The sequence below is a fragment of the Drosophila virilis genome, chromosome 4 (assembly GCF_030788295.1).
Source record: "Drosophila virilis strain 15010-1051.87 chromosome 4, Dvir_AGI_RSII-ME, whole genome shotgun sequence".
Classification (NCBI taxonomy): Eukaryota; Metazoa; Arthropoda; class Insecta; order Diptera; family Drosophilidae; genus Drosophila; species Drosophila virilis.
The window spans coordinates 5,320,388-5,343,977 of record NC_091546.1 but is presented as its reverse complement, the minus strand read 5'-3'; the positions used below and the strand labels follow the sequence as shown (position 1 = coordinate 5,343,977).

The 23,590-nt window shown below is 37.8% G+C and overlaps 1 protein-coding gene across 1 annotated transcript; it reads left to right on the top strand.

Annotated features, from left to right (window-relative positions):
* The first annotated feature begins 845 nt into the window (after positions 1-845).
* LOC6628931 (calmodulin-lysine N-methyltransferase) lies at positions 846-18,777 on the top strand. Its single transcript, XM_002052711.4, has 2 exons — positions 846-1,321; positions 17,124-18,777. Exon 2 carries the CDS (start codon positions 17,186-17,188, stop codon positions 18,515-18,517), a length of 1,332 nt encoding a protein of 443 aa, XP_002052747.1. The 5' UTR covers positions 846-1,321; positions 17,124-17,185; the 3' UTR covers positions 18,518-18,777.
* Positions 18,778-23,590: the final 4,813 nt, after the last annotated feature.

The window sequence follows — 23,590 nt, the reverse complement described above, 5'->3', positions numbered from 1 at the left end:
CCCTTCAACGGTTGTTGCTCTTCAATGAACTGATGCTGTTCAGCTCTCTGCTGTAGGCGCAAATGCATACTTGCATTTTGAACCAGTTCTTGGAACTGTTGAAGTACAGCAAAATCTGGTTAACGCAACTAAGTTGACTATGCCAGAACGGTTTCAGCGAAAAAATAGTTCACAAAACGTAGTTCGCATAAAAAAAAAATATAGCTTGGAATTCAAATGAATTGTTCAGTTCGCAATGCAGACAACAAGTTCCGATTCCGATGCAGAACAGTTATACAAAATGGAATCGCTCAGCGAATCCGTTATGAACCCTTTCATGAAATTTCAATCAAAAAAAAGTGATGTACAAAAATATAAGTCATGTAAGGGTTCGGATAAATGAACAAATATAAAACCATAATAATTATGTTCAATATCTTTGCAATGCCTGGCAACTGCTTATCAATTTTCCCGGAATCAGTTGAACTGAGCCACAGCTTAAAATGTAACTTTTACAATGGGCTATCATTTCTTCTGCTTGTTCTTCTTCTTCTGCATTCTCTGCTCGTAGTTTCTCTTTTAGTTGTTGTTATTGTGTTGGGCTTGTTACATTTTGTGGTCTCATTTAATTTTCGTTATGCGGCAACAGCAGCCCGGCTTTTGTCTTAATTTCTAGTGATAAGCCGAAGCGTCCATCGGCCAACTGTTTCCCGCTCCAACTGTTGGTTGCGCCCACGCGCGCCATGCGACTACATTTGCGTTCGAACATGTTCGTTCGAACCGAGTTGCGAGCATATCGTGCTGGCCGCTTGCAGAGCGTTTCGCTTTTAGTTTGTTGCCGTCGCTCATACGCAACGTTGGTCGCGGCTAGAAAACAATTTGCCGCCTGTGTTGCTGGTACAACATTTACAGTTCGTTGTTGTCGCTGGCCGCGTTCGCTTCACCACGCAACGCGTGTGTGTGCATGTGTGTGTGTGTGTGCGTGCGCGCGTGAGTGTGTTTTCAAACAAATTATCAACTCGATAAAAATTCAAAAAATTTTTCAAAAAAAAAATAAGTACAAGAAAAAGCCCACAAGATCATCAATTGGGCGTATTTTTAAAGCCATTTTTTTGTAATCGCAAACGAAATAAAACCAAAAAAATAAATCGAAAAAAAATCGGCAAAAATCTCAAAATTGTGCACACATTAAAAACTCATAAACAGGCCAAACATAAAAAATAAGTTTATAGAAATTACACAAATAACAACAATAACAATAACAAAACATATCGCAGCAAGAATTTCTCGCGTATTAAGTTCAATTGCCGAAGAGCAGAGATTCGTATTTTTCGGTTGAATGGTAAGAACCAAAAAAAGCAAATTGTTATGGCTATAAGTATATTTTTGTAAACATTTTCAATATTATGGCAGCTCAGCTCATCAGGTTGCAAGTCGATGTGGCCATAAAATGCAGTCTTTTGTGTGCGGCCATCAAAGAACAAAGCATAACGACCTTTGCCCATTGATAAAGTTGAGCTATCTTAACACAGTACTTATTTAACTTATCTAAATCTTGAGACTTAACGCTGAGTCGCCTCAATGCAAAGCAAAAATATATTATTATTATTCTAGGCAAAATAAATACTGGTCTAGCTTGGCCCAAGTCGCCAAGCCGAGTCCTGCGGCCAACTGTGCAGCTTGACATCTGAATGTCGCAATTGTTGGCACTGCAAAAGGTCAACTTGATTGTTCGAGTTGAGCTGTCTGAAATGTGCTTAAAATGTTACAATTTCCAATTGCAATTCAAAGTTTCCATCGAGTTCGTTCTAGGTGCAAAGTATGTACAAAAAAGTTGTCAGAAAAGCATTTGCTCTAGATTTAAATGCAGCTTCGTTCGTGAGATATTTGCGTGTGCTTGGGGCAGCCCAAAGAAATATGATAGCCAAAGTTTTTGAGAATAATTAAAATGTCTGCAAATTGTTAGCCACAGGCATAAAATACGCATTTATATTAATTTATTATTTGCTTTAAATATTTGCATAACAGAGCAATTTGTAACCAGTTAGATAGTCCTCGACCTAGACCACGATATGCCGCATAAATTTAATGTGAATGGATGAAAATTTATATATATATATATATTTTTTATTTAATTTTAATAAATGTATTTATAGCCTCTAATCAATGTTAATGTTAACTATCATTAAAAAAGAAGATAAGAGCCTCACAAGTGCTTGAGATTTTGTTCTAAGCTTTAATTTCTCACAAGTTTTGTTCCTTTTCTGTATTTTTTCCAAGACCTGTTGTATTATATGAACTTTGGAAATAACTTTAGGATCAATCGGCTGGTAATTCGCCATTTTTTCACAGACGCGGGTGGAATCTCAAAATCACCGAAACACGTGCTTTTGAAATTCTCACTGAAAGATTAGCTTATCTCGAAACTTAGCCGATAAACACGTTGATGTCTATTTTCCAACTAGGAGGCATGAACTTTGCCAGAAATGTTTCAAGACAAATTTCACAAAAATCTGTGAAAGTGAATTTAAATCCGATTGGCTGTTAAGCAAAGGGCTGTTTCTACGATTTCTTGCACACTTGAAATTTTCCGGTAAATCGGCATTTTTTATCCATTTAAAGACGAGCTATTCGCTGTAAATTTCGATTGCTTCAATTGCATTCGATTTACGCGCCATGATTTGCAGGAATTCGCGAAATTGTTTTCAGCTTTTAGCTGAGTTTCGGTTTTAGTTACAGTTTTTGGCACAGCTTGGTGCATTTGAGCTTGAGCTCTATTTCACTTTTATTTATATTTATATCGCAAATAAAGTTTAGCAAGCGTTTAATTTATTTAACTGCACGTAGTTTTCGGTGGCACTTGCTGCGCTCGCTGTGCCGCATTTTATGGCCAAAATTAAAGTCAAATGTCGCTGTAATTTATTTTCTGCTTGGCTGTTTTTCATTTCTTCTGCACTCGCTGCTGTCAGAAAGTAAAACATAAAACAAAAAACGCGGCACATAAATTTCACTACCCACTTTAAAGTTCAGTTAACGAGTTGATGTAAAGACACCGACAATTTATGTGCGATTTATTGATGAATTATCCCCAAACAAGTGCTGGGCGTGTCCGCAAATTAGCCTTGATTATTATGCATCGTCGAGTGGCCACTCGCCTCACTCCCTCTCCCCCCTTTCCCTTTCCATGTAAAACAATTCACAATGCACGTGTTTATCTAATTTATCTTTTATCTCTGTCTTTGATCCACTCTATTTCCCAGCCTGTTCAAATAAATGGCACTAATGTCACACTGATGAGTATTAATTGAGTACAGCTTGCACATACACTCACACACGCACACTCACACTCACACACACGCACACTCACTCATACCTTTTTACACCCTCTGAAACATATAGGTTTGGGGCTATAAATCTAACCAACACCCCCCATTGAAATGCCGACGCCAAAACTCAGACAAAACGCACACACATACGCCCACACTCTCACACACAACACACTGAGAGAAGCTAAGCCTCTGCTGATTTTGACTACACTCAGCAAAAAAAAAAAAACATCTATTGAGCCTTTAACAATGCTTACATATTTTTTTCTAATTCCCAAACAGTTAAAGCGCTTTGCTGTGCTTTTCCTTCAATTCCTTCATTTTTCCTTCATTTTCTTTTATGGTTTGGCAAATGATGTACGATTTTTCGATACCCGGCTTCGTTTGGCTCAAATGTATGTCACATAGAAGTAGTTTGCGTTATTTTTGCCATGTTCAATAAGATACAAATGTTGAGATAAAAATTTGATTCAGCCTGATCCAAATAAGTCGCTTGAGACTCTGTTTTCCAACTAAGCTTGGGTGTTGTCATTAATATTAACCAACAATACAATACACGCTTATAAAGAAATATATATAAAATTATTTTTAGTCTTCGGCGCGTTTTGTTCCCTAAACTTTGCACTCATTGTGCCGAAAGCTTAACGAAACATCTTCAAAGCCAAATATGTTCTTGTGAAAATAAACGTAGCATGCAATACATGTTTGAAAATAAATATTTATATATTTATTTTTGCCTTCAGAGGGGATTACACCCTTAACTTTGTAGGCAGTGTGCCGAAAATTGGGGTTAGGGCCTCAATATTTCACCCTTGCAGATGAAACACCTGATTAAATATCTATGAAAATGATTGAGACTAAATTTTAAACCAATCGCATAAAATAATCAATAAACGTTTACCGTGGATATATTCATGACTGTGGAAGGATTATTATAATTGTAATATCTAGAGAATTTAATATAAATTTCGACAATTTTCTTATATGGATTTTCCTTTTGCCAAGTGTAGAGGGAGGCCTATTGCGGTCTGTGGCACGTTTTAGTTTTCTGACTTATGTTCACCATATGTGCTCGAAATGTGTGTGCACACACACGTGTAAGTGTGGCTGTGTGTGTGTTTACGGCTTGTCCTCGCCATTGTCCTTTGTGCTGGCCGTTGCCTCAATTAAGCTTAGAGTTACCAATTTCCTCTCTCTCTCTCTGTCTCCCTTTGCTCTCAGTCGCCTCAGTATTGCGCTTTTTGTCTTTCTCAACTCATGGGCAAAATTTTGGTCGGCTCAGCATTTGCCATGTGGCCTGTCCCAAACAATTAGTGCACTCGATATAAAGCTACAACAAGAGAGCACACACAGATATATACACACACACATACACACACACACACACACACACACTGACATGTCTTATCGGTCTGTTCGTGTGCGTGTTTAAACAGTTGGCGTCAAAATTATAATTAAAACGTGCATCAAAGTCATAACGACTGCGCAGCATGTCACAATTTTGTTGCTGTTGTTGTTGTTGTTGTTGCCGTGCAGCTCGGTTGATTTATCGAGCCCTGCCACTTGACATTGTGTCCTTGTGACTTAATTGAATTTTTGTTGCCAAGTTTGCATAATGTGCGCAACTATCTGAGCAGCTCAACGGTTGCCCGATGCGGCGTATACGTAATGCACTGCAATCGCCAACGCACATTACGTATACGCCGCGTCAGCTAAACAAAATGTGCAACTCTTGCCCCATCGCCCACGCAAAATGCAATCGACCAAAAGGCGAGATAAGAGCTAGCTGAACATAATAATAATAATAATAATCAGGGCACGGGACGAGTGCAGGACATTTATTAGTCAACTATGTATTTTATGAGCAAGGCAAAGTGCGCTGAAAGTAGGGCATACTTTTAAGATGTTAGGGCTAGTTTATGTGCAAGAGACAATGTATTTCAGGTCTTAAAAAACTAATATATGTCTATTTGCAAATTATGTTTAAATGAATATTAAATAATATGAATTAAATTTAACTTTAGTTGGGAAAAGTTATAAAGTTTACTAAGTTTTTTTGAATAGAGTAAACCAAAGCCAAGTTTGATTTTAAACGGATTTCTTGAATCTTTTTAGTTTCAGATGTATAAAGTTAAAATTTAATGCCTTCAGACTCATTTTTGTTAAGCCTGTCAATGAGTTTTTCGATCGCATCGATAAAATGCCTTGAAATTTCTATCGATTACTTTCATAAGAGACCTGTTAAAACTGTTTAAAACATATATCATATCATCCCTAGTGTAAATAATGTGTATATAATGTATGTATTTGATGTTGATTAAAATGATCGATTATATCGATAAGTTCGACTGTGTATACTATGCGCCAGCTATCGATTGTCAAAATCATTACTGCAATTGATATCGATAAAGTGCTCCTCAAGCTGCCAGCTTGTAATTAACTATATAATCGATTCCTTTAATTTAATTATTACTGGTATCGATAATGACACTTATCGTGTATCGCAACTAACACATATATCGATCACTGGTATCGATACTGTCAGCTATCGTATATCTCAAGTATCGATAGTTGTGCAAGAGGTCAGTTACAGCGCATTCACAAGTCGAATATGTGCTCGAAATATTTTTTAGTTGCAGTTGCAGCGATTTTTTGATAAGCGCACACGAGTTTGGCCAACAGTTCTTGTTGTCGGGTTATTGATGTTGTTGTTGTTGTTGCTGCTAGCGCACAGCTTGTCAGTCAAGCAGTCAAGTCATGCAGTTAGTCATGCAGTCATGCAGTCATTTAGTCAGTTAGTCAGCTGCCCGCCGCGGGCATTTTCAAAGTTGCATGCGCCAAACTGATTTTTCATTCATTGCAGCATTGGTTTGTTGTTGTTGTTGCACTTTTCACATTTTCCCTGCTCACAGCTCTCGACCTGTGACAGAGGCACGCGAACTGTGTTTTTGTTTTTTGTTGTATTCTGCCCCGTGCTCCGGCCAATAGCCCCGCGCACACGTGTCAAAGTTCATTAGGAAAATAAATGTTGCATTATTTCTGTTGCTTACCTGTGGGGGTTAAATGTCCAGCCAGACACATTTGCTAAATGGTTTTCATGTTTTCAAGCACCGCCCGTACGGCTTATAGCTTGTCGTTGCTCGCATTGTTTTAATATCTGAAATTGAAAAGCAACAAAAAGAAATATTTGTATATAAGCTGGCAAATGAAATTGTTTTATCGTATAGATTAGAAATCGAATGCAACAACGATTTGTAATTTGATTTATGAAAGGAGAAAACAATATTATATACATATGTATTCAACCATATTTCTATATATATTTCTATTGTGTGCAACTCGAGTTGCCAGATTTATGGCTTCAATATGCTGCATTTTCTTGCATTTGTTATCTGGTTAAATTCGATTGGTTCGATTCAGTTTGAATGGAAGCAGTCTCTAAAGGTTAAACTGGGATTGGAGTTATGTATAGAGTGGAGAGAAATATAATTGATAGACAGGAATCTGCTAAGCCACAACAATAAACTAAGATGGGTTTAACTAATGCAAAGCTATCGATTGTGAGCTAATTAGTTCAGAGTTCGATAGTAGAAGGACTTTATCGATAATTGTCTTGCAATCTATTGAAAATTTATCGATCGTAGTTATGCTTAAACCTGTAAACCTTATTTGTAATTTAGATATTCAAAAGCGATATTTTTCAATTTTTATAGAAGAGTATCGATATTTTCGTGTTTAAATTGTATACTTTATCGAGGTGCTGGGACCCTGTGACCCTATCTAAACTAAAATGTATGATAAGGAAAGGTCGCTTGAAATCATTTTTGTATTATTGTATATAGTTATATGTTCGGAATTTTAAACATGTTATCGATAATTTTAAATATATTTAGAGCTCGATTTTTAATGACAAGACAAAAATACAGAAATTTTCTTACAAACTAAGAAAGCCCATAAAATTCTTGTAATAACTTGGATTGCAAATAAATCAAATCAAAATTCTGCGAATTGTGTGGAGACACAACGATGCAAAAGTCAAATAAATTGGTAAAAAATATAAAATAAATTCATATCCGATTATTTGCATAATAAATGTTCTATAAAGTAAATGTAATTAGTTAAACATGTTAATAATATTATAATCATTCCAACACCGGGGCTCTCGAGTTGTTCAGTTTAAATCTAAGCCTGCAATTCGTTAAGACACACATTCAAGTTGAGCCGAAGCATTTGTTGTTGACACAGCAAACAGTTAGCCATGGATATTATAAGCAGGCACAAAACTCACTTAACCTTAACGATTATGCTACAATTCTAATAGATTGCCAGGAAACGCACAATTTGTCACAGTGCTCTAGGGCGGGTCACGCCCTCGTGCCCGCCCCGTTTTAGGAAGATTTGTTGTAGCTTTGGCATCGCCCGCTCACAGTTCATTCACAGTCAATAAACATGGCAACGAGCCACTTGAAATCTCAACAAACTGTAGCAAATATTGAGTTCATGTTGTCAGGCACGCTGAACCACAACCCCAACCCCAACATCCCAGCTCAACCTCAGGCTTAGCCTCATGCTCATACTCATGCTTTGGGGCCATCAATCATGCGGAGCTGATTTGTCCGGCAGACCTTAAACCAATTTCTGGGCTCTGTTTATTACGTAAGGTAACGGTTTATCGGCTGTAAAGGTCAATCGTGAGCAACTCCCCATGTGAATGATGTTTACATAGGCAGCTGACCCAGCCGTGGTCCGTAGTCCGTGGTCCCAGCTCTGCTCCAAATAACTGGTCCCTTAACTTGTTGTGCGTGCGAGCGCCGAAGCGTGCCTGGCTTTCCAGCTGAGTGATGAAAGCATTTAAGCATCCCCAGCAGCTCGACGAGCTGCTACACCCAACCCTTCCTTGCCCTTCCAGCGCCAGAGGAGCACTTACATTGTGCCACGCAGTAGAAGGCAACAACAGCAAATGCGGCAGTCACTCACAATACTCTAACCATAAATGTGACAATACACGGAACGAAAAGTTCTCAGTTCGATGATGTATATCAGCGACGTTTACGAATAACGCTCAAAGAAGAATTGAAAAACTTTAAGTATCTGTAAGCCGGCCTTGTGAACTAAAATTATCGATAACGCATACAGTTTTGCTTCAATATATATCGATATACAGCCAAACTGTATTCTGATATTCAAGTGAACGAGAACGTGTTAAGTTTTCTTAAAATTGATAAGTTACGATATGCAGCCGGAGTTTTTTCGGATATAATTTGCTTTAGCATTCCACTCCAAATTGCTTAACATTATCGATAACATATCCAGTTTCCCAGAAATCAATAAAAAACGATATTCCGCCAAATGTGTGTGGATTCTTTTGCAGTGCTGGACCATACATAAAACTATCCATAGTATGTTTAGTTTAAGAGAAATCGATAAAAACCTTTTTTTCACTGATACTTGTAAGATCTCGGAAATATCGATAACTTTTGGCGTTTGCCAGATATCAATAAATATCGATTAATATAAAGATTTCATTTTCGAAATAACTTAACAGGACTTTTTTGTTCTTTACAAACTTTGTTGATTTTGCTGAGCGTGTCAGCGATTTCTCTCAGTGTGCTTTAAAGCCAACATTGTCACACTGCCATCTGCCATCTGCCATCTGGCAACTGGCAACTGGCAACTGGCAGATGGAAACCTTTAACCAGTGTCAGACGCTGACATCGAGACACGTCGCCTCTGTCAGCTGCTCCTGCGGCTGGTGCTCCCACTGTTCCCACAGCTGCCGCTGGCAGCTGCAGCTTTAGCTCAGGAGCAGGACTGGCCCACCTGCAGCAGCATTGACTATTTATAGACTGACATTGTGTCCGTGTAGCATGCACCATGTAGCATATGCACCGTTACCTTTACAGTCGCCTGTCAAAGGAAAATGTTGTCGGCAATATGGGCCACAGGCTGCCTGTAACTGATGCTGGAGAGATTTTTCGTGGCCAGGCAAATGTTGTTGTCAACAAACATGCTCTATAAATGTGCGAGAGTGTGTGTTTGTGTTTATAGCGCCAACAATTTGGCTGCTTGTTTATTTATGTCGCCATTTATTTGTTTGCAACAACAACAACAACAACAAGAACAAGAACAGGAGGAGCGAACACATTTTGCATTTGGCTTTTGCCTAAATATTATCCATTATTTATTTATTAAATTAATGCCGAAATATGCTCGCATTTGCCAGCTAATTGGCTTAAATTGCGCTCAGCACGTGGCACTTGCTAAGTGGATTATCGTACGAATTTTCCTCTCCTTCCACTTTTCGTGCGACTTTTCCTTTTGTTTTTGGCCTTGTTTTGATTTTTATGTGTTTTCTTGTTGCTGTTAATGTTGGCGCTTACCTCCCCCTTGCCAAACTCATCCTCTCGCTGACTTCACAAAATTGTTCAAAAATTTGGCGCCTGACAGCAAACAAATTTTTGGTCGACTCCAATGATTAAGACGGCGACAATGACTTTTACAAACGCCGCCAGCACGACCTCCGCTTCTCAGGGCTGAGGGGTTACGTATCTACAATTATATATATACAATATATATATATATATATATATATATATATATATATATATATATATATATATATATATATATATATATATATATATATATCTGTGACATGGCATCCCCATCGCTGCGGCCAAAGGTCAAGCAGCTGGCGGGCTTAACATTTCTTTTTTTGGCGCATCGTGAACTTTCTATTTTATATTTTTTTCCTAGAAGCTTACCACAAAGATAATCACTGTTACAGACCCCCCCTGACGTGCGCCCCACCCCACCAAGCGCCACGCCCCCTTTGCAATGCTGGGCGACTGCTCGACTTAAAGCCATTTGAACAGAAATGTTTTACATATTTCCCTTTCGCCTATGAGACATATTTTTGGACTCTGTTCGAATGTGAGTTGCTCTTTAAAGAGTATTTTATACTCCAGCTACAAATTCCTGATATTTTTAGCTATTTCTGTAAGAGTAGAGGTTGTAAGCAAGGAAGGATATTATTAGTCAGGACCGAAAATTCCTGAAATTTCAACTAGCTTATCAAATAGCAGGCAAATCGAAGTCGAACCATTCTTTTTAATGGTTCAAAATGGTAAATTATAAGAAAACCCTAGTTTCAAGTTTATTAATTCATATTTTCATGTTAATAAAGTCTTGCATATATGTGAAAAAAACAAGGCTTGGACAAAAATCTATCTATTTAGTTCATAAATAGAACTTAAGACCACAAAGTTGCTGCGAATTTTGAACCAAATTAACGACTAAAGCTGTAGGGTATCAGAAACTGTGACGCAACGCGTTTGAATCAGGAGCTCGGAACCCGGCGGGAGGAGCAGCATGTGCTCGTGGCATAAAATGTAAATTATATTTTCAAGCGGCGCGTGGCTTAAATTGTGGCCAAAAACCAAATACAAAATACAAAATTAAAATACGGAAAGGGCAAACAAAATATAGAATGTGACGCTGCAGGCGCAAATGCCAAACTAACACACGATAAATCAATAATAAAAAAGAGCTCTTATTTTATATGGCAATTACACTCGAGTCCACACAGATAGGTAAAGTGTCGAGTCACCTAAAAAGGGACTTCAAACAAATGCAGAGATCCTTGAACTTTTGCTGAATGTCAGCGTGAAGTTCGACCACCTCAACACATAGAGAGAGAGACTGGGGGAGAGGGAGCAAGAGACAAAATCCAGCACACGTGTCGGGGCCAGACAGTTGCAGTTGCAAATAAACATTATAGCCAGCGTCTTGGCCAACTTTGAATGGGGCGGGCAATAAAAACGTGGATGTGTCACTTGGCCCGAACCGAGTTCCGGCTATGATAAAGCTTATGTAAATAATTTAATTAATATTTTATGATACAACTCTTCAGGCAATTCCCACGGCAACGCGAATGCATCAAATGTGAGAAGAAAATGGAGAAAATAAAATAAATATAAACTGAAATTGGAATATATGTTTTTTTCTCTTTTCGTATTATTCACATTTCTCGCAGTCGCTCGAGGGCTGCGCATTCAGATTTCAATGCGAGATGCACAATAATAAACCCAATGCGCGTGTACATTAAAATGCATAAATATATATGTACAAACAAGCATACAGATAACTGAATATATATGTATATATGTATAGAAATCTCCAGATATATTTAAATAAATGCCTGCAGCAGACGCGCAAAAGTTTGTTCAGCTCGCAATCAACTTACGACTGTAAATCTGAGTTAATGTTTAGTAAACAGTAAACAAATCGCAAACACAATGCACACGGACACATCAACAAATATCTACACATTTTTGGCCATACAACAGACAGACGGACGGACGGACAGACGGACGGGCAGTTGCTCATAAATCGATGGGCAATATGTGCGCTAATAAAAGTTTAAGACGCCTCAAAAAAATAGAAAACGAAAAAAAAAACTAAACCTAAAAAAAGATAGATAATCGAGCGCACATTCATTTTTTGAAGATTACGCATACGCCGCGTAGGCTGATAATGTTCTATATATCTCATTTGTATGCTCTATAAATATGCTCTATAATTTAATAGTTTCTAGTTGCGGCTCCACTTTTTTTTGCACATATTCTACTTTGATCTTCCGTTTCTTGGTAAAACATGCCTAAGTTGGGCACTAAATGCCACGAAATATGTTTAATGCAATTTTTTGTGGTTTGCCTTTTTATTCGTTAGCTTTGTATTAAAAATTATTTAAATGGGCAAGTTGAAGATTAAGCTCTGCTATGTTGATTTATCGAAAGGTTAAAGGTTTTTAAAAGGTTAAAGGTCGCAACATACGAGACGCATGCTTGATGTTTTTGCAAGTTGACTGTAAAATTGCAACTTTTATATAAATTGATGTTTGAAATAGATAAATAAGTTTTGGGTAAAATATTTGCAAATGGAAAGGTCGCCAAAACAGCATTAAAATGTTAATGAAGATATTTAATTCTTAAAATAGAATTACCCAATGCACATTTTATAGCTCTAAAGCTGTAACTTCTAAACTTTAAAACTCAAGTTATACGAGTTTTGACCTTTGTGTTTGGGCAAGCCAAACTTGAGTACTGCACCTGAACTTCTTTGAGATTAAAAAATGCTAATCAGAAACCAATTTGTCAAACTTGGTGTGACTAGTTCAAAACCTAAGCTGGGTATTAATAGCTTAAAACCCAGGCAAAATATATATTTGATATATGCTCAGCTTCAGCTGAGCGCCACCAAGAAATCATAACATATTCTCTGTCAAGAGTTTACATATAATATAACATATATATATATATGCCCCAAAAAGACAAAGGATACAACCTATATTCCACATAATTACAGGCATATCAACTTATCAAGTCACTTTTTATATCATTTATGAATGCCAAGCCACATAACAGTTTATATATATGTAACTATTCCAAATTGTTCCTCAGTTTAGCCACTGTTTAAAATAGACAGAAAGGTTATCCAAAGGTACCAAATATAAATCAAGAGTATTAAAAGAAAGTTGTCACAATTGAATTCAATTTCAGTTTAACATGTTTTTTATAACTCACAAAACTGTTATCAAGGTCCAATAGGTTGTTAAAATGAAGACAAAATCATAATGCTGTATAGATAGAGTATTCAAAATTCGATTTGTAAAGTTTTCTACATATTTGCTGCTCGTAATTATGTTAGATTTTATTATCTGCTTAGCGCCGTTAGCCGAACCCTTGATAGTCAGATTCACAGACTTTATCTTTGGCAAAGCTTGTGTGTGTGTGTGTGTGTGTGTGTGCGAGTGTGTGTGTGCCTTGTCGCTGATGGCTTCAAGGTTAGCTACCAAAAAAATAAAATCCAAAAAGCTGAGCAAATTTCATGACAGTGAAAGTAATAAATAATGAATTGTAAGAGTTTATGCGAGCAATGGGCAAAGTACGCAGCATATGTACACAAAAACCGCATGCACTGAGAGAAAATACGCGCACTAAATAAATATGTAAATACTGGGATAGAATGCGGAATGTTTTTTGCGTTTAGCAAATAAATATTGGTTTCGAGTAAATTTTGGGCTTAAAAGAACTCAATTTGCGAGTGGAAACTGGGAAAGAGTCTACATGCAGAAAAAAATATATTATTAAAAATTGTGTGCTTAAAGTAAAGTAAAAAGCTGCTTAAATTAAGCACAGCACTTGAATTTGATATTTACGTTATTTGAGCTTAAGAAAAGTTATATTTATATTTATTATATTTATGAACTTTGGACTTCTCCACAGTTCTTTACGTATTTTGTAATTAGTTGCAGAAGTTTCCAACACAATTTGAAGCTCTTTTAGGCTTGATTTGAGTCCAAATTTTTGGATTTTTTGCTGTGCACATGTATACAAATGTTGTTTGTGTGTGTTTGCGAGTGTGTGTGTGTGTGTGTGAACCATGTAAGTTTGCGTGCTGCGGCATCGTTGACACGGAACAGCAAATGAACAGCAGCTGGAGGGAAGCTGGGGGGGGGGGGGGGGGGGGGGGGGGGGGGGGGAGCGCGTAGAAGGGGGCTGGGCAAAAGTTTGCCCACATTGCGTTACTTTTACGCACGTCACTCAGCCGCAGTCAGAGCCAAGTTTTTCCGCTGCGTGAAACGGGGTGTGTGTGTGTGTGTGTGTGCGTGTGTGTGTCAAAAGGAGAACCTTTTCGCTTTGTTCTTTTGGCCTCAACTTTATTTTGGCTCCGGCATCGGTTGTCGTCACAGTTGCCACTTGCTCGAGTGATTGAATTGAATGCTCCGCTTTTGCACGCAACGAAAACTTTAAATTACACCCAGCCCTGTTTACCCCACCCTACTCCCCACATCCGCCCATTGTACTTGCAAATTCAGCTAATATATACTTTTAGCCAGCTCGATTGCCCGCTGGCCTCCGGCAGGTGTTGGCTGGCAGCCAGATCCGGACCGAGCCGGGCTATCTCGGATATGGCCAGGCCAGGCCGTCGCATTATGCAAACACAGAAAACAATTTTTCGGTTTTATTGTACTTTTGTGTGCACTTAACCGGCATTTAAAGTTCAACCGAAGGATTTAACTTGTTTTGCCACGACCCCGCCGCAGATTTAGCTGTAGCTCAAGCTCGCAAGTTTCGAGTTCAAATAACTTTCTACCTCCCCAATTGCTCAATATTCATGTTTTCTTTTTTAATATGCAAATCAACATTTTTTGGCTGCGCATTAAAGCAAGTTTTCGAGCGGCTGGCAAAAACTTTTCGGCCCGTAACTCGAGTGGATTGCGGAGTTCCTCAAAGTTATTAATGTTTGATCAAGTGCGCGTCTTATCAAATTCAATTTAGTTGGCATTGTCGGAACTGGTCCGACATGCGGGGGGGACAACTGGAGGGGTATTATTGAAATGCTTCAGCATTTATTGTTGTTTTATTTCTTTTGTTTCACATTCAAAACTTTAAGCTTGATTACTGCCATACTTGCTGAACTATGAGCTGTTAAATTTCGTATAACAGTTGGCAACAATATTGTGCATTTTTTGTTGTTTGAAAACTTTCGACAAACTTTAAGTTTATAGCGTGTTTTCTTTTCATCAGATTACAGAGCAGCTTGTTGTTGTTCCAAGAAATGAGCTTTCAAGTTTTGAATGTCAATTTGTAGCAACATTATCATATGTTAAAATTTTCATGGGAATCTGGAATTTTTGGGAGTTATTTTTTTGAGAAATTTCTCCTTCCGATATCATCTTCAGTTCTTTATTCTTTATTAATTCTTTAATATTCTTGAATAACAATGTTGAATTTTGAAACATTGTTGTGATATTAGACAGATTATCAAACAAATTTTAAGCCAGTTAGTTTATCTCAAAAGATTTGATATTTTTAGCTAGTTAGTAATTTGTATCACAGTATTTAACGCATAACATTTTTATTTATTTAAAGCAACATTCATTGTTAATTTTTTTACTATTCAAATACCAAATATATAACATATGTATAACACTTTTGTTAAAGAATAGCTATTATATATTTTATTTGAATAATAAATATAAGGAATGAAGAAGCCTCCAAAACTTAGGAGGTTAGCATAACAATTCTGTATAACAGTATTGTATATTGCTTTTCAAATTAAAGCCTCTAAATGAGCTGCTAAAAGAGTACTCAGTATTCTCAAGCACCTGCCAAATTGTCTTTCCCCCGCTAGCAACACGGCGTATGCGTAATATGTAATAACAATTTACAATTTAAGCTCTTTTTTTTCATCACATTTTCCCTGCGCTTTGTAATAAGCCTAAATTGTAGATGCCGAGAGCTGCGCTTATCAAATTAAAATGCTTTATCTAAACTCGACCTACGCTTGAATATTTGCTGTAAATTTAAAAACAAACACATAAAGCATTTGTTAAAAATGATTTTCGACTAAACAAGTAAATTTTATGCTGCGCCAATTAAGTGCTGCCCATGGCCGTTGGCACTGGCTTCCTTTGGCTTTCAAATGGTTTTATGATGAATGAAGCCCCGCAGCGCTTACTGAGCACACACACACACATACACACATATATATACACACACACACACACATATATACATACACTCGCATCCACTTTGTTCCGCATTCAACATCCGCTTTAAGTGAATGCTCGGGATAATAACAGCGCATTCTTCGGCGAACACATTGACGCTCACACACACACGCTGATTTCTCTGAATTTTAATTGCGCTGACTTTGATTACACATTCCCCGTGGCACGCAGGTGTCGTGGGTCAGTCGGGCAACCAACCAGCCGTCCCACCTGCCACCCACTCTTTAATCAGAATTGAATGGCTTCTTATCGCCAACAGGCTCCATATGTTTTGGCTGTTGTCTGACTCTCAAGTACCGCACACCCCACATCCCCTTACAGCCGCTCAACCCTTTGTCCCCTTTGTCACCTTAATCAGCTAGTCAAATGTTGAGTCCCCATTGTTTACATATTTATACATATATATATGTGTGTGTGTGTGTTTTTTTCGCCCCACGTCAGCACAATTAAAATTTGTTATGAGCTGTAAAAAGTCTTAATTTTGATGAATTTATATGACCAACAACAACAACAACAAGAAAAAAAACAAAAAATATACAAATTTAGGCAGCTGTATTTCGAGTATATGCAAATGTAACTTTTAGACTCAATTTTATATACAAATATTTAGATCTGTTGGCATATTCAAATTGTTATTAACAAGGTAATTTTGGAACGAGATGTCTGTCCCATTTGGAACTGGGAGTATTATTAGGATCGTTTCATTCATATATGCTTACTTTAATTTATGTCGCTCAATATTGATGAAACTTATTTAAAGAAGCCGATTTAAGTAAATTAAGCCCCGGCTCTAAATAAATAAAATGTAAAATTATTATTTATGTATTATTTAATTAATGTATACTAATTATTATGCATCATAATATATTATATTTATTATTTAAATTATTTACTTTATTCGTTTCGTCAAACTTTTGCTAAGGTATTCAAATTTTTGCCCCTTAATATATTGTTTTTTTGTTTTTTTTTTTTTCTCGTTGTTGCAGGATTAGCTAAGCATTAGCTGCAGATTTATAGTTTTTTGCCTTTGCTCCGTTGATGGACAAACAATTTGCATTGCGAAACCCATTAAAAATTTATAATTGCAAAATAATGGCCCAGAATTGTGGCAAGTCAAGAGGCAAAAGTTGTTGGCGGTTAATTTGAAAAGTTGCCACAGCTGCTGTCACGTAAATCAATATAAATATATTTTCAACATTTTACTCTGTTTTAAACAAATTTCTATATATTTTCTATTGCAGCATAAGGCATAAAGTAGCCGGACGGAAAACTGTAACGGAGTCGGAGCGTAACCTGAGAAAATATGTCAGCAAATTTAGTACAAAAGAAAACAAACAAAATAACGAAACTGAACAGCAGCAATTTGGAGCAGGTGCAGTCAACGAGGTCAAACGACGGCGTGGGCGTGGCAGGTGGAAAACATATTGCCAGCATATCGCAGATGCTGCAATACGATATTGATAATACGCTGAATGCGCTCAAGGAGCAACAGCGGAATGCGCTAATGGAACAGGCAACCACAAACAACAACAACAACAACAACAACAACAACAGGAACAGGAATAGTGACAAGAACTCTGACCGGGAGAACAATTTGGAGATGCCCGCACAAAGCCCCAGCATAGCTGTCAGTCCCAGCCTCGAGCTGGAGGTGGAGAACATTGTGACGGGCAAATCGTGTTTGGGCGTTGCGAACGCCTTTATGCCGCCCACGCCGCCAGCCACGCCCAATTTACAAAATACGGCACAGAAGCGTTGGCGCATTCTGGCGAAGGTGTTGCGCAAGGATTCCGAGGAGACGGTCAGCTCCTCCAGCGATGAGTTTGGCGAGGAGCAAACCGCCTCTGTGCGCCGTTTCAAGAGCTTCGATCTGTTGCGCCAGGACAGCTTCGAGGATCATGTTAGCCTGAAGTGCCTGGGCAAGACGGAGAACTGGTACAAATATCGCATGCAGCTGCACAACGACATCGAGTACTCGGTGAATATACATCATATGGACCGACAGCTGACGGCCAGCGATCTGATGGGCTTCAATAATACGGGCAACATATGCGTCTGGCCGTCGGAGGAGGCGCTCACCGCGCTGGTGCTATCCGATCTGGCCGCATATCGCGGCAAGTGGATACTCGAGCTGGGCGGCGGCTTTACCTCGCTGGCGGGCCTGATGCTGGCCAAATATGCCAAGCCCTATGCGGTGCATCTGACCGATGGAAACGAGGTGAGCGTCGAGAATGTCCGCAAAACTGTTTGCCTCAACGAGCTGAGCTGCTACACCAAATGCTCCGTGCTCAAGTGGCAGGAGGCAGCGGCACGTGCCGCCGCCGAACAGTCCAAGTTTGAGTTCATATTGTGTGCGGACTGTCTGTTCTTCGATGAGGCCAGATCGGCGCTGGTCGATACCATCTGGTATTATTTGGCGCCGCAGGGCGTGGCCCTCATCATGGCGCCCCGTCGCGGTCGCACCCTGAACGTGTTTCGCGACGAGTGTGTGGCGCGTGGCTTTCGCGTTGACCTTGCCACACGCTACAACGAGACCATCTGGCAGCGTCATCTGCAGCTCAAGGCGGACTCGGCGCTCTACGACGAGGATCTCCACTATCCTCTCCTGTTGCGCCTCTGCAAGTCGCACAGCTAGAGAAGCGCGCGAGGGACGCGGGTTGCGGTTTGCCGGAGTAGGTTCAATTAAAATTTAGTCAATGTTTTAGTTAATAGCAAGCAAATTCCAGTTTACACCTAAAGAATTTTTAAATAAATGTTAAAAAAACACAACACCAAAAAGGCCCAGACGTGCCCCAGGAAATTGTTCCTCTCACAATGCAAAAAAAAAAATTGAATAATTCTATGTAACATATTGTTAATTAGGTTGGTTCTAAAAAAAAACTAGGCGTATTTCAAGACTTTTTTAGAATTTTTAACACAATTTTAGCTGAACTTTAAAAAAAAAATAAAAATTATTTGCTTTTCTTATACATGCAACAAAATTTTGGAATAAATACATAAATTATTTTTTATGCCAATTTTTTTTTTATATTTTTTTTAATAACATTTAGTTTAATTTTATGATATTTTTATGATTTTATTTTAAGTTTGGAATTTAGCAAAACTTTTTCAAACTTATGTAAAATTTTGTTTTAATTCAAATAAGTCCTAGATGGCCATTTTTTATATTCTACATTTAAAATATGCGTAAACAATTCCAAATCTTAATTTAAAACGCTCGAAAAATATTAAGAATTTAAATTAAAAAGCAGAAAATCAAGAATAATATATTTATTTTCTGTAGTGAAATGTATTTGGAATAAGTTCAAGAACCAACCTATTCTAAGCCTTAGCTAATGCACTGTTAGGTTTTATTTTAGTGAAATTCCTTTTATATGTAAATTTGATTTGCGTTAATTCCACATACACAAATACTCTACGATATAATTATTATACACAAACACACACACACACATACACAAGTATTATTTAAATTTAATTTAAGCTGAAAGTGAAACCAAACCACAAATTTTTTCCTTCAACTAAAGTATACCAAATACAAATTATAGAGATATATCGTTAGGGATATAGCAAAAGTAAACGTTGCCAGCGCTCGACCAATTAATTAATAGTTAATTAAAGTTAGTTTATGTAATTATAGAGCATGTGTTAATTGTTATATATATATATATATATATATATATATATGTATATGTATATGTATATGATGAATGACTACGATAATGATCGCAATGCAAATGATGATAATGATGATGAGCTAAATACAAATACAATATCAATTTGCCACAAATGTGTACTTTTGTTCTCATAACCATTAATGAACAGGATAACGCCCCACCCCTCTCCACACCGCCCCCTTTCGGTGAACACAGTAATGTCATTGGTAATTATCGACGCGAGTCACTTATTAAAGAGTATTAGCGATTTTTATAGTGCCAGCGGCGGCGCGGTAATTACTTTAATTGTGCACGGAACTGTGACAGGAGCCACAGGACGACGTCAGCATTTTGTTAGGTTCGTGTTATTTGAGCCTTAAACACAAGCATTTGATTGTTTTCTTTTTTTTGTTGGCTTTCCATATCGTATTACTGTGTGACTATATCGCCATATGACCATGATTGAGTAAATGGATTGCATAAGTGTATTGCGTATAATTGATTGCGTATACAGAGCATATTTCCTGTTTATGATTGAGCGAAAAGAGTAGTTTATTTATTCAGCTAGTTAGGAATACTCTTCGAACGGTTGCTAAGCCAAATATTGAATTCAAAGGCGATATTGGCCGCAAGCTGGATATGGCTTAATACTTAAAAATATATTGGGCATGTGTCTTAATTTACAAAAAAAAAAAAAATAAATAAATAAAACATAATATTTTCGTGTTTCAAGTGAACACCAAACAGTTTTATATATATTGCTAATTGTGTACTCACCAATAAAATCACACGCACAATTATTTGATCATCATCTATCAGTGTAGGCGGGAGACGAGCCGATAGCTGAAATCATAGAAAAGCAGAGATCAGTTTAATAGCTTAAAAACGCCGCTAGCCTGCAAAGCCTTACTCTAATTCGTGAGAATCTCGTAGTAGAGCAATATTTTTAATAATATTTCTTGTTCATTTTGAACTCATCTCAAAACGCACACACATTTAAATACATACACACATGCATTAACATGTCATCACATACATACAATAATTGTTCCATATAATAGGAAATATATATTTTTATTATTTATTTAAAATTGTTACCGCCGCCTCCTTCAAAATTTAAACCCGTCCCTTCTTCAATGTGCGAGCCGCCGGCTTCTTCATAGTTGAGGCTTCGTCTTCTCCATTGCTTAAACTGTCACCTTCTTCATTGCTTAAGTTGCTAAAGCTGAAGGAGGCCCTAGCTAAAACCATTTTCTTCAATATCACTTGAATTGCTGAAGCTGCCACCTTCTATATATACTAACATATTTTAATACATACAAAGACACTTATATACAGAAGCACGTATACATTTACATACACATACATGCATGCATACACATGCACATGCATACTCATATGCATACACGCATACGTATATACATACATATACACACATAGATACATACGTACATATGTACATACGTACATACATACATACATGCATACATTCATACATGCAAACATACATAAATACATGCATACATGCATACATACACAAATGCATACATAAATGCATGCATACATGCATATGCATGTAGACTTAGGTCAAACGGTCCCACCTTCTTAACTCGGTCAAAACTCAACCGATTTTCATAAGGTTTGTTGCTTTGTTCATGGATTGATGTCTAGATCAATTTGGTTTCCAAATCTAGCAACGTTATTTTTGGTCAAAATTCATGTAAAAAACCTTCAAATATCCTATATATATATAGGTCAAAATTTCCCACCCCTGTACTTCGGTCACATCTGATCCGATTTTCACAAATACTGAGTATTTGTTCATGGTTCATTCTTGGAAATAAATAAATAAATGCGAAACGTTACCAAGAAATGAAACCAAAACGTTTGATACAAACGTTTTTACCGAATTTTCCACACTTGAGCGTGGAGTTTTCCAAAGGAAAACCCGTCTTAGCGCGCACCTCCATCAAATAACGTGATAACTGTGAAAATAATTAGCTTCTTAGCTTTTACGGTTTGGTCTATCAGTCAGTCAATCAATCAATCATTCAGAGATAAGTATAAAACACGTATTGCAACTTAGCGTTTCCATAACAATAAAGTGTATTTTCATATTCGGCGCACGCGAAACACGCATTGTTCTGTTTGCATTGTGCTTTGGGCACCGGCTAAAAAATCAAAAATAACAATAAATCTGATAAGCGCAAATTACAAAGTAAACTCAACAACATGCAGGCACACACAACCCCTAGTACACACACACACACACACACACACACACACACACACACACACACACACACACACACAAATTGCCGTACTTCAAGCGGTTTGTGTGTGTGTCTCTGTCATTAACGAGGTCATTGGTAAGTAAACTTGTTTGATGTGCTCGAGACATGTAATCCTGGCTGGCAACCCGAAAGTCAAACAATCGACAGTCGTTGCCGCTCAGCCTGGCCTGGAGGCGGGTCAAAATGAATGGGCGGGGCTGCAAGTAGGTTTGGGCGACATTGCGTATACGCCGTGGAAGCCATGTCAATTTCAAACAGCTGGGCTAAGCTGTCTGCTAATGACATGCGACTGCTATGCAAAACAGGATACTTGGCGACGACCACTCAATTATACGCCACACATGCGCGCCACACACACACACACACACACACACATGCATAACTAACTCATACACGCACACATGCAACTGCTTGGCCACAAAAAATTCGTTGCCTACTTTCAGGCACAGTGTAAAAACACGCTATGGTTCCGCTCTTTTTCAACCTTTCAGCGCCGCACATTGTCTTGATGGCGCTGAGGTCGGTTTGCTTGTGGGCGTGGCAAGTGATTTGGCAAACACATTTCAATTTGCGCATTGTTTGCCTTCCAGCTTGGCCCGGGTCCTTTGTGTTTGTGTGTGTGTGTCGGCGCGACGGCAAACCTTAAAACCTCATGGGAAACTTGCCAAAGAGTTTTGCGGCGCCAACAGGTGTTCCAATTGTGTGGCCCTGCCTGGCAGCGTGTTTATTTTTAGTTGAAAGGCTCATTAAATTTTTAATTAAGGAAATTAGGGGTAAATGTTTGTGTCTACTGCTCGTTTTCAGCATTTCTCTGTCAAGGGATTTGTCACAAGCAGTTGAAATGCCAGCAAACTCGAACAGCGCCCAGCCTGACCAGCACAGCGGTCAGTGTCCTTTAATGTAGCTCTAAGGATTTGCTAACGTCATAGGACACGGCACAGGTGGGCCATTACATAACGCACGACTGGCCCTGGCCTTGGCATACCAAAACAATTAAAACAACAAATAAAAAATTGCTCTTATACTTATATACATGCACATATACACATTAAGGGTGAGTGTCTGTTTTAGGGGGCTGTCTAATTATCATATAAATAGTTGGCATAATTTATTATTAAGCAGGAAATTACATTGCGTGTTTGTAAATTAACAAGTTCTAAGTGGGGCAAAATAGGCCAAAACAATATGGAAATTATTTGTTATAAATGAAAAGGTGCTGGAAAATCAAACACAGCTGAGTAAAAGTAGAGATTGAGATATGAAATAGAGGTCAAATAAATGAGCTAAAATGTTCAAATATGCTGTTTTATGGGGCATATTTTAGTAGAGTATACGAAATGTGTATGCACTTTGATGAAAAAATATATTGAAAACTTGAATTCCATTATTTTCTCATGCTTATCTCAACAAACATTTACTTAAATGATGCAGCCTTATAATATGCATTTTCTTTAATTCCAATATTTTTGATTGCCCATAAAACTCACGTAATTATTTTAAAATAAACGTCAAATTTTATTATATAACTAACGCCAATTTTGCAGCTATTATTAACTATATTGTTGAAAAGCAACAAAAGCTCTGCGTCAAATTGTCAAAGTGAAATTGTTTATACGACATTTTGAATTGATTTTATTTCGGGGGAGTTTTTTCTATTTTTATATATATATATATATATATAAAGCGGCAAATATCTATATAAAATGCTCATGAATAATGCTAAAAGGCCACAGCGGCAGCTAAATTTGGTCGCCATAG

Excerpts from the sequence above, each read along its gene's own strand:
- LOC6628931 (XM_002052711.4), top strand. The coding sequence starts at position 17,186 with ATGTCAGCAAATTTAGTACAAAAGAAAACAAACAAAATAACGAAACTG.